This window comes from Tursiops truncatus, chromosome 8 (genome assembly GCF_011762595.2).
Source record: "Tursiops truncatus isolate mTurTru1 chromosome 8, mTurTru1.mat.Y, whole genome shotgun sequence".
Taxonomy (NCBI): domain Eukaryota; kingdom Metazoa; phylum Chordata; class Mammalia; order Artiodactyla; family Delphinidae; genus Tursiops; species Tursiops truncatus.
Window position 1 is genome coordinate 56,899,043 of NC_047041.1, and position 12,899 is coordinate 56,911,941.

A 12,899-nucleotide genomic window follows, 5' to 3' on the forward strand; every position below is an offset into this window, starting at 1 on the left:
AGGTGGTCTTGGCATAAACCTTACTGGGGTAACAGGAGGGATTTAATGAGGTATCAGGAGTGCCTCCTGGACACAATGAAGCCATCATTTATTTTACTTCACCCACATTTTCTCATTTAAACCTCACACAATTGAATTATTTCATTATCTCCATTCGATAGATGAAGAAACTCAGAATTAAGGAAGTCAGCAATCCACTCGGGCCACAAAACCAGTAAGAGTGATTCAAACCCAGGACTGTCTGCTTCCAAGGCTGGTGATCAACACTGATTCCAAATGCTATTCTAGTCAAGATTAACTGCTTTCAGATAGTATCAAGAGCTATGTCTGATTCTTCTGTGTGCCCAGCATCAAGCACAGGTCTTACACAGGTCTTTTCTTGCTTAGAAAAGGTTTGCTTAATTGAATTTACGGAAAAATGTCTAAGCTCAGAATAACCAACATCAGGACTTCCCTGGTGGCACAGTGGTTAAGAATCCGCCTGCCAATGCAAGGGACTGGGGTTTGAGCCCTGGTCCGGGAAGATCCCACATGCCGCAGAGCAACTAAGCCCGTGCGCCACAACTACTGAGCCTGTGCTCTAGAGCCCACGAGCCACAACAACTGAGCCCACATGCCACAACTACTGAAGCCTGCATGCCTAGAGCCCGTGCTCCGCAACAAGAGAAGCCAACGAAATGAGAAGTCCATGCACCACAACAAAGAGTAGCCCCCCTCGCCGCAACTAGAGAAAGCCCATGTGCAGCAACAAAGACCTGACGCAGCCGAAAATAAATTAAAAAATAAAACAGAATTACCAACATCAGTGCCAAAAAAATCACATAGTCCCAGCCCATGGTCCTGCTCAAGGCCTCAGGACACTATGTAGTTGGGGGAAGGGAAGGGTATGGTATGAAGGTCTAAGGTCAGAGTTTGGTAAATCATTCAGAGGCCTTTGAACAACTATTATCAAGGAAAATAGCCCCCTTCTCTGTGGAGAGCTTGAGGACAGCTCAAGGAACAGTCTGAGGGGCCCATGAGACATCCAAGTAGAGATGTCCTGCAGGTTTGATACATGGAGAGGTATGAGTCAGATGTTTAGTTTTGGGAGTTCTCAGGGTATAAATGAGAGCCATGAGATTGCCCAGGGAGAGTAAGTAGAAAAGAAGGAAGGTCAAGAACAGAATCTGCTTAAGCTTGAAACCTTGGCCTTGGAGTTAGCACCTCTTCTTCCTATAACCCAAAGTTGCCAGTGACTACTGACTTCACCTTCACCAGGCCTTTCATCTGTACTAAAGCCAAAAGCTTCCATGAAATTTGTTCCACTACCTCCACAGTCATCTAGCCAATACACCTGGACCTAAGCACAACATGTCACTTTCCTACTCATTATACCTCACAATCCTTGTGAGGTTGCCATCAATTTTCTCATTTTATAGAACGAGAAAACTAAAGCTAAGGCAGGTCAAGTAACTTGCCCAAGGTCAAAAAAATTAGCAGGAAGGAAGCAATACTCAAACGCATTTCTCAGAGCCCTTGCTTTTACCACCTCATTATGCTGTCTTCTAAATAGAGTTCAACCTTTTTCTATCTGGGTTATCTTGGACCTTTCCCCTTCCTAAGAATTCGAACAATAATAAAAATACTGATCAGTATTCAGAATATCTTTCACAATATGTATATTTACACAGAGTACTTTATAGTTTATAATGCCCCTTTCAAAGACATTGCCTCACTTTAATCCTTACAACTCTGAGGCATATGTCGTAGTATAATTCCCATTTTTAGATGGAAAATTTCCACATGACTCTGCCCATTTCTCTGCCCTCAGGGGAGAGAGGGCATAACATAATTTATGCCTAGGAACATAATTTCTTCACAGCTTACCTTGCATTTGGCCAATAGTCAGATCTTTATCCAATCTATCAACACCTAGAACAAAATAAGAGAATCCATAAGTAGCTTGCTAGAAAAAAGCTGTGTGAAATAAGATTTGCTGTTCAATAATGAAGTAAAAATTGCTAGAGTTGTAAACATGATGACATTCTCAATTCATGTTAATGCCAATCCTAACTCCCTGAAGGTATATTCTCACCACATGAAGCTTTCTAGGCTGAGGTTCCCCATAACCACTTTGCTTGTTTAAGCTGGTTTCTGAAAATAGGGTTTTACTTTTCAAATTTCCATTATACTCAGAATATCCTTATACCACTCAAGGAGAAGGACTTGGGCTTGACCAGGTAGAGGCCAGGCAAGAATTTGGCCATCCCAGGTGGATGCTTATATTTAGTTAGGTTTAGGGATTTGGCAAAGGGAGGAGAAAGGGCACAAATGAGTGAGGATTGTACTTCACTTTGGAAGTCGCTACCCATTTGGTAAATAGCTTTAACAAAGACATGCTGAGATGACAATATACATACACTGCTAGGGACTCAACTGTGTTCCCCCCAAATTTATATGATGAAGGCCTAATTCACAATGTGACCATATTTGGAGATATGGAAGTAATTAAGGTTAAATGAGGAAGTAATTAAGGTTAAATGCGGTCATAAGGGTAGGGCCCTCACAGGACAGGATTAGTGTCCTTATAAGAATAAACAGCAGAGAGCTAGCTTGTTCTCGCTCTCTCTGCCATGTAAGGACACAGTGAAAAGGTGGTTGTTTGCAAGTCAGTAAGAGAGCTCTTAGCAGAACTCGACCAGTCTGGAACCCTTATCTCAGACTTCCAGCCTCTAGAACTGTGGGAAAATTAATCTGTTGTTTAAGCAACCCAGTCTATTGTATTTTGTTATGGCAGCCCAAGCTGACTAATAAAAACACATACACACTTACCAGCCAGGAGCAGCAATTTCGGAATAGGACAACTAAGAAAGAGATTGGATAAGCCTCGGAACCAGCCATCCCAGTATTTTTCTGTTTTTGCCAATTCAATTCTCCAAGTGTAAGGATGGTCCTTCTTGGTCTGGAGGAATAAGAGCAAGTTTTGAGTCTCTGAGGGCAACCCCTGGAGGAACAGGATAAAAACTAGGTCCCTGGGAAAAGGAAAGGGAAGGAAACTAGCACATATTAAGAGCTTACCATGTCCCTGACATTTTAATATACATTTAATCCTTATAACAGCCTTGTGACATAGGTTATTGTTGTAATTTCCATGTTTAGATAATCAGAAGTTTACTTTTTACTTCTATTAGTTTCAATGAACCTAGGAAACTTTCTTAAGATCACAAACCTAGTAAATGGTAAGGCCAAGACTGAGCTTCTTATACTCATCTGGCAAAAAGAACACATCATCAGAAGAATAACTACAAAAACACACTGTAGTATGAAAAATGCTTACAATATAATATTAAGTGAAAGAAGCAGAGTACAACATGTCATCTAAGTTAGGATTACTAGTGGAAAAATATGGTACACTTTGGGAAAGAACTGGAAGGGAAAACTGAAAATATGTTGATTTGTTCATAGAACATGTTTTCTTATATTTTTATTTATGACAATGATATAATGTTCCTGCAATGGTAATTTAAAAAAGGAAAACTGACACAAATATGACAAAATGTCAATATCTGTTAAATCTCGATATAAAGTAGATGGCACAGAGTATGCGCTCATCAAATACAAGCTGAACAAATAAAAGGTTCTCTATACTTCTCTGCATCAAAATTGTGAAATATTATAACTGAAATAATTAGATGACCACATATCAACCAAAATATGAAAATCTAGAAGTGAGCATGAGACAGCATATATTGTATTAAAGATCACCACATGATTAAGATGTTCATACTACCCAAATGATCTGCAGATTTAACACAATATCAAAATCCCAATGGCATTTTTTGCAAAAATAGAAAAATTCATCCTAAAATTCATATAGAATCTCAAGGGACCCCAAATAGCCAAAGCAATTTTAATAAAGAAGAACAAAATTGGAGGACTCATGCTCTCTGATTTCAAAATATATTACAAAGTTACAGTAATCAAAACAGCATAGTAATGATATAAAGACAGACAAATAGAGCAATGGAATAAAAACTTCGAGAGCCCAGAAATAAACTCTCACATATACAGTCGAATGATCTTTGATAAGGATGCTGAGACTACTCAATGGAGAAAGGACACTCTTTTCAACAAATGGTGCTGGGGAAACTGGATATCCATAAGCAAAAGAATGAAGTTGGACAATATACAAAAATTAACTCAAATGGATTAAAACCTAAATATAAAAACCTACAACTGTAAAAGTTCTAGAAGAAAGCATCATGAAACTTTTCACGACATTGGACTTAGCAATGATTTCTTGGTTATGGAACCAAAAGCAGAGGCAACAAAAGTAAAAATAGATAAATGGACTATATCAAACTTAAAAACGTTTGTGCATCAAAGAACTCAATCAATAGAGTGAAAAGGCATACCACTGAATGGGAGAAAATATCTGCAAGTCATGTATCTCATAAGGATTTGATATCCAAAGGACATAAAAGAATTCCTGTAACTCAACAACAAAAAAATCAAATAACCTCATTTAAAAATGGGCATAGGAATTGAACAGACATTTCTCCAAAGAAGATGTACAAACAGCCGATAAGTACATGAAAAGATGTTCCAACAGCACTTATTATTAAGAGATCAGCTGCTGTGAACATGGGTGTGCAAATATCTATTCAAGACCCTGCTTTCATTTCTTTTGGGTATATACCCAAAAGTGAGATTGCTGGATCATAACGTAGTTCTATTTTTAATTTTTTGAGTAACTGCCATACCATGTTTAATAGTGATTGTACCATTTTGTAATCCCACCAATAGTGCACAATGGTTCCAATTTCTCCACGTCCTTGCCAATACTTGTTATTTTGGGTTTTTTTGGCAGTAGCCACCCTAATGGGTACAAAGTGATATTTATGGTTTTGATTTGCATTTGATTTGATTTGCATTGATCATTAATGATCACAAATGCTATATGAGTCCACTTATATGAGGTATCTATAGTGAAATTCACAGAAACAGAAAGTAGAATGGTGATTATTAGGGGTTGGGGGAAGCGGGAAAGGGGAGTTGTTGTTTAATGGGTACAGAGTTTCAGTTTTGCAAGATAAGAAAATTCTGGAAACTGGTTGCACAACAGTGTGAATATATTTAATATTACTGAACTATACACTTTAAAATGGTTAAGATGGTAAATTTTATGTTGTGTGTGTTTTTTACCACAATTTTAAAAAAAAGATCACTGGATGGGGAGTCAGGAAACTTGGATCTTCTAGATCTCACTAAACAACTCATTCTATTCTCTTCTATTAATATTTTCCAGACACAGGACACTTTGAAATGAACACTAATTGTCATTTCAACTTGGAACCTCAGCCTGTCCTACTGCATGCAGTGCTTCCCATTTATGAGTCATTTATAAGAGATCAGCTCCACAGAGACAGCATAATCTCACAAGCTGCTCCCAAATGCATACTAGATTTCATCCGCAAATACAACTCAATAATAAAAAGACAAATAACCCTATTTAAAAATGGGCAAAAGATATGAGGAGATATTTCTCCAGAGAAGATACATAAATGGCCAATAAGCACATGAAAACATGCTCAACATCAATAGTCATTAGAAAAATGTAAATCAAAACCACAGATATGAGATTCCACTTCATACTAGGATGGCTATAATCAAAAAGAAAGACAGTAACAAGTGCTGGCAAGGATACAGAAAAACTGGATCCCTCATACACTGCTGCTGCGAATATGAAATGATGCAGGCACTCTGGAAAACAGAATGGCTGTTCCTCAAATGAGTTACCATCCAGCAATTCCACTCACAGGAATAAAAACTCACAGAGAATAAAAACCTATGCCCACGCAAAAATTTGTACTTGAATGTTTATATCAGCATTATTCCTAATAGACAAAAAGTGGAAATAACCCACATATCCATTAACTGATGAATGGATTAAAAGTGTGGTCTATCAAAGTGGTTACCAGTGGCTTCCCTGGTGGCGCAGTGGTTGAGAGTCCGCCTGCCAATGCAGGGGACACGGGTTCATGTCCCGGTCCGGGAAGATCCCACATGCCACGGAGCAGCTGGGCCCGTGAGCCATGGCTGCTGAGCCTGCGTGTCCGGAGCCTGTGCTCCGCAACGGGAGAGGCCACAACAGTGAGAGGCCTGCATACCGCAAAAAAAAAAAAAAAAAAAAAAGTGGTTACCAGGCCAGGGGCTGGAAGGTAGAAGAATAGATAGAAGTTGGTAAAAGGGTATAAACTTTCAATTATAAGATGAAAAAGGTCTGAGGATCTAATTAATATAAAACACAATTATAGTGACTGTAGTTGACAATAACGTATTGTATAACTGAAATCTGCTAAGAGTAAACTTAAATGTCCTCAAAAACACACACAAAAAAGGTAAATCTGTGAGGTGATGGATGTGTTAACTCATTGAGGAGTATCCTTTCACAATGCATCTGTTCATCACATTGTACACTTTAAATATCTTACAATTTTAATTGGCAATTATACCTCAATAAATCTGAAAAAAAAGGTCTATCTATACAATGGAATATTATTCAGCCATAAATAGGAATGAAGTACTGATACATGCTACAACAGAATGAACCTGGAAAACATTATGCGATGGAATGGAAGTCATGGAAGATCACATACTGCATAATTCCACTTATATTAAATGCTCAGATTAGGCAAATCTGTGGAGACGGAAAGTAGATTAGTGATTGCCTAGATCTGGAAAGGATGGAGAGAAATGGAAAATGACTGCAAATGAGTAAGACATTTCTTTTAAAAGTGACGAAAATGTTCTAAGATTAGATTGTTGTGATGGTTGCACAACTGTGACTGTACTAAAAATCACTGAATGGTATACTTTGGATGAGTTACCTTTCAATAAAGCAGTCCGAAAAAGAGAGATTTATGCATAAAGGAATATCTCCTGGACAAGTGAAGTTTATTCCTTTAAGGATCAAAGCTTAAATGTTTTCCCTTTCTTTTCTGTATTTTAACCATTTTGTATTAGATTCTCCCCATCCCCAATAAAAATGTATAGCTTGTTTTCTTTTACAGAGCAGAGTGGATGCAACTGACCTCTTATGTGTGCCTCAGGGTCATTTGAAACACAACTTTTTATATTGTGCTAAACAGAGATGCCCCTATGAAGCTTTGCCCGGTTTTTTGTGCTGTTGTTGTTAAGTTTAATTGGCATTATTAACATTTTCTCCATCATTTTAATTTATTTTTCCTTTGAGATATAACTGACATACAACATTGTTTAAGTTTACAGTGTACAACATGTTGATCTGATACATTTATATATTGCAATATGATTACCACCACAGTGTTACCTAACACCTCTAACATGTCATATAATTATCATTTTTTTGTGGTGGGAACAATTAAGATCTAGTGTCTTAGCAACTTTGAAGTTTATAATACAGTATTGTTGCCTATAATTACTGTGCTGTGCATCAGATCTCCAGGACTTATCTACTAGTTGCAAGAAGTTGTTGACTACTAGAGTTTCTCTGTGTCCTTCCTCAGGTGGAGACTGTTTAGCTATGCTCCTCATTGACTGATATGCCTCAGTTTGTCCTCCTAACAAAACTGCTGGAGTTCATAAAACCCCATACAATAGGCCCTATAAAAAATTATAAGGAAAAAATGAGTTGGAATTAAAAATCAGAGGATCTAGATGTGTTTTAGCACTAACATTTATATGTGACCATAAGCAAGTATCTGCATCTGAGTTGTAAAACAGTGTTAATATCTACAATGCAGAGGCAAAATGAGAACTAGAGATATTAATGTGAAGCATTCAGTATAGATCCTAGCACATAAAAGGTAAAACGTAACTGATAGTTTGTATCAGTCTCAAATCTACTAAACACTAATTGATTACCCTGAACAAATCTCTTCATCTCTGAGTCTCAGTTTCTATAGTGTTAACATGTGAGAAAAGGTCTCCCCTCGTCTCACAGAGTGTTGGAGGGCAAACTGATCATGCATTATTTATAATTTTGTAAACTCCAAAGAGGTACAAAGTATTATTCATTGATCTTAAGGATGACAAGAAGATCCTCATTAAATTAAAAATACTGTTTAAAAAAAATGCACCCTCTTCCTTGCTAACACTAGCATCTCCAAATGCAAAGGAATATGTGGTATACACCAAGTATACATAAGTAAGATTAGTAACATCTTACTAATTCCCTGTCATTAGTAAGATATTCATAATCCATCCCAGAAAGTCTATGGCTCACACTCACTCATCATTTCCCAGAAAAAGCACCCCTTCCCACTGGTGTCCTCAAATCAGTTGCTCAGCAAGTTCTCACAGAACACTCACTATGCACACAACCCTGAGCTATACGCTGAAGGAAATTCACACAGAACATCAGTTCCTGCCCTCAAAATACATAGGATATTTTTGTTGGGAGACAATTCTTATGTTATTAGAGGACACTGAATCTGCATTCTAGGGATGACTATAAGAAAACCATAATATTTTGAATGTGGCTTATGAAAATCAGTTCTATGACTTGGTCACAACTTCAGAAAAGCAAGTGCTAAGGTGTGTCCTACAGGCTCTCAGTCCTGTACTGCAGAGAGACTAATATAAACTGGGGTCAGAAAGCTTCCCCAAGGAGATACACCTTGAAAGATGGGAAGGATCTGGATAAGTTTAGGGTAGACTGGTACGAAATGGGATTTTCTCATGAGATAAATCACAGGAACAGAAGTACAGAGGTGAGAAAGGGCCTGATGAGAAAGCAGTCTGCTTGAGGGTAGGGTAGTACTGTAAGTTTTATGTTCCAATTTGTCAGAGCCATCAACAGTGCTTTATATCTTACAGTTAATCTAAGTATCTATTACGATGGTATCTTCGTCTCCTAAAATATCTAACGATGGACAAAAAGAACAATGTTACCTCCCTTTCGCACCTTACACACTTTTGAACCATTCCCTAACCCATCCTTCCAGGTGTATTCAGGCTTTCACCCACCTCCATGTCATCTTCCTTTTTCCTTTTGTTTACTGACTCACTTCTTTCTTCGTCTTCTTCTTCTTCCTCTATGATTCCTTCTACTATAGATTTGGAGCCTTCTGGACTTGTAATTCCTTCACACCTATGTTTTTTTAAAAAAAAAAAGTGTTATCACACACCTCTCTTCTACACACAAATTACCTTAGAGATGCTGATATTTATGGCCTTTTATAATCAAATATTAGTTTAAACTTAACAGTGCTCCTGGGAGAAGGAGGGTGTGAAAAACGTGCATTTTAAAATGTACAAAAGTTGACCAGGACTGTGGAAGTCATCACCAATGTTTGACTATACTCCAAGGGCTGGTTCCCAGTTCCTGCAGCAATACTGACCCACAGAAGGGAGTAACCATTTCCTGAGGCATGGTGACAAGAGTTTTATTGGCGTTATCTTATATAATCCTCATAGCAATCCCATAAAGTAGCTCTGAAGAGTTAAAAAAATTGTCCAGGATCACCTAGCTCATGAGTGGATAAGCCTGGGAGGCAGATCCAGGCCCAATTAACTCTAAAGCATAGTGCTTTTCTACTGTACCCTGCCTGTAGTAGAACAAGGCTTAAACAGATTGGTAAAGGGCCTCCACTTTTAATAAGCTGACAGAAACTGGCAATTACAGTAACCAGGGCCACTGGTGGTGTAGTGGTTGAGAGTCTGCCTGCCAATGCAGGGGACATGGGCTTGAGCCCTGGTCCGGGAAAGATCACACATGCCACGGAGCAACTAGGCCCATGCACCACAACTACTGAACCTGCGCTCTAGAGCCTGCGAGCCACAACTGCTGAGCCTGCGTGCTGCAACTACTGAAGACCATGCTCTGCAATGAGAAGCCACCGCAATGAGAAGCCCGCGCACCACAACGAAGAGTAGCCCTTGCTCAATGCAACTAGAGAAAGCCCGTGGGCAGCAATGAAGACCCAATGCAGCCAAAAATAAAAATAAATTAATTAATTAATAAAAAATAGATTAAAAAAACAATAACCAGGGCCAGATAAACCTTAGACATCAACACATCTGATGCAACCAATTATTGTTGTTTTTCATCTAAAAATATTATCTCTATTATGTAATTAGGTAGAAAAATTATTATAGGAACAGCTGGTACCATAATTCCTTTTAAAGAGAACTCGGAAAAAAATACATTGACAAGTGTTAAAGGTAAAACCTCAACAGCCTATGCAGCAGCTAGGGCCAAGGTCTGCTCTGCATGGTAATGTTATTTTGCCCTTGAAAAGGGAGAGAGAAAGGAGGAAAGGAGAGAGAACAAGCAAGACAAAAAGAGACTGGGATAAATTCAACGGTCAGTCAAGCTTCAGTGGTGGATTTTTAAGAGTAACTTCTCCTTCTCGGTCTCCTCTATCAAACCTTCAGTGGCCTGTATGTTCACAAGTGTTTTGTTAAGTGGGGGTTTTCTTAGGAACTTAGGGTGTCAAGTTTCACGTCTAGGTCAAAGTATCAAAGAAACAACATGTGCTTTGGGAGTGGAATGAGAGGTTCAAGAGAATTATACCTAGATCAAGAAGGGCAAGAAGGTTCCAGCGAATATCTATGTCACAATTAAAACACACAGACTCTTACATACATAGGTTTACCTATTTAGAGAAAACAGCACGTGAAGTAAAAATTTACAAATCAGCAAACTACCTGCATACAAGCCATGTAAATTAACTCCCTTTCAAAATGCTTTACCACTGCTTAGACAAGTCAGATCTCAAAATATTTAAGCATTGAAAAGTGAGCAGCCTCACAGCTTATTTAAAACCTCTGCATTGTGCCTGCCAGATATTACTACGCAAATTTCCCTTTCCCTTTTTCCCTTTCGCTTTTTTCCTTTTCCTTTCCCTTTTCCCTTTCCCTTGAAGTCAAATACACGGGAATTTGAATATGAGCTCTATCATTCATTAGCTAGTGATCCCGGGAAAGTCACTTTACCTTTCTGAACTTCCATTTCCTCCCCTATAAAATGATAGTTACCTTGAAGAGGTATGGTAAGGATTAAATGAGATAGTGCAAATGAATGAATGAATGAATCTAGGTAGTGATCATCAATGGCTACTAACATTAAAAAAATAAAAGAGACAACCAGACCATTATGTGCCTCCTGATTGCAGTATACGATATCACCTATACTTGCAAACAAATAAACCAAAATAACAACAAACAAACCTAAGATTGATCAAACCTCTGATCTAACAATTTACAGAAAATACAGGGAATAAAGGAACATGTTAAATTACACCTTGAGGAATCAATCAGCAAATCTAGATTGTGGGAAGTTCTAAAGGGCAAACAACTAGGTTTCCGCAATAAATAAATTCCCAGGAAAAAAAAGAGAGAGAGAGAGAAGTGGAACCTATAGATTAAAGATACTTAAGAGATTTATCAATCAATTGCTATGTATTTACCCTATTATAATATTATAATTTGAACTAAAAAAATGTATGAGATAATCAGGTAAGTGAATACTAAAGACCTTTGATGATATTAAGGAACTGTTAATTGTTTTAGGTGTGACAGCAGTCTTGTGACTGTGCTTAAAGTGTCCTTACCTTTTAGAGCATGCCAAAATCTTACAGAGGAAATTATGTTTATCTGAAATTTCTTTCAATATATTTTGTCCTTAGGGGAAGTAAATAGGGGCACAGATGAAACAAGACTGTCCATGAGTTCATAACTGTTGAAGATGGGCAATGGGTACATTGAGGTTCATTATATTATTCTACTTGTGTATGTCTGAAAGATTTCCATTACCCAAGGTTTTAAATTTTACATAGTGTATATAAAATACCTTGCACAGTGCCTGGCAAATAGCAGGTATTCAATAATGCCATTATCATTTTCATCAACTCTTGTGCTGTTTGTCCTGGTGGGCAACATTTTCCCAATTCACCTAAAGTTTATTTTGTGACTATATAGCAATACCCAGGACTGATGTAACCCTATCTAGGAGGATCAATTGGGCTAAATAATCTTAGCTCTACCTTAAAATCTGGCTTTCACCCAGGCTATGCGGAAGCTTTTATAATATAATTTCCTTACAACCAGGTTTGGCTTAGAAGGAGACTCTTATCAGAATAAAACCATATACTGGCACAAAAACAGAAATATATGTCAATGGAACAGGACAGAAAGCCCAGAGATAAACCCACACAGATACGGTCACCTCATCTTTGATAAAGGAGGCAAGAATACACAATGGAGAAAAGACAGCCTCTTCAATAAGTGGGGCTGGGAAAACTGGACAGCTATGTGTAAAAGAATGAAATTAGAACACTTCCTAACACCATACACAAATAAACTCAAAATGGATTAAAGACCTAAATGTAAGGCCAGACACTATCAAATTCTTAGAGGAAAATAGGCAGAATTTATGACATAAATCACAGCAAGGTCCTTTTTGACCCACCTCCTAAAGAAATGGAAATAAAAACAAAAATAGGGTTTCCCTGGTGGTGCAGTGGTTGAGAGTCCGCCTGCTGATGCAGGGGACTCAGGTTCGTGCCCCAGTCCAGGAAGATCCCACATGCCACGGAGCGGCTAGGCCCATGAGCCATGGCCGCTGAGCCTGCGCGTCTGGAGCCTGTGCTGCTCCGCAGCGCGAGAGGCCACAACAGTGAGAGGCCCGCATAGTGCAAAAAAACAAACAAACAAACAAAATAAATAAATAAACAAATGGAAACTAATGAGACTTAAAAGCTTTTGCACAGCAAAGGAAACCATAAACAAGACGAAAAGACAACCCTCAGAATGGGAGAAAATATTTGTAAATGAAGCAACTGACAAAGGATTAATCTCCAAAATATACAAGCAGCTCATGCAGCTCAATATCAAAAAAAAAAAACAACCCAATCCAAAAATGGGCAGAAGACCTA

At 38.2% G+C, this 12,899-nt stretch overlaps 2 protein-coding genes across 12 annotated transcripts in view; one reads left to right on the plus strand and one right to left on the minus strand.

The window, feature by feature from the left end:
- P4HA3 (prolyl 4-hydroxylase subunit alpha 3) overlaps window positions 1–12,899 on the plus strand; it is a 119,228-nt gene that overhangs the window by 53,604 nt on the left and 52,725 nt on the right. The gene's annotated exons all lie outside the window — the stretch shown is intronic.
- The window catches only part of PPME1 (protein phosphatase methylesterase 1), a 103,501-nt gene that overhangs the window by 32,484 nt on the left and 58,118 nt on the right, over window positions 1–12,899 (minus strand). For all 6 annotated transcript variants that reach the window (XM_073808483.1, XM_073808484.1, XM_073808479.1 and 3 more), the window contains 3 exons: window positions 8,989–9,112; window positions 2,812–2,941; window positions 1,867–1,911 (listed from right to left, as the gene is read on the minus strand). In XM_073808483.1, the coding sequence (XP_073664584.1) occupies window positions 1,867–1,911; window positions 2,812–2,941; window positions 8,989–9,112 (299 nt within the window). The remainder of the gene's footprint in view (window positions 1–1,866; window positions 1,912–2,811; window positions 2,942–8,988; window positions 9,113–12,899) is intronic.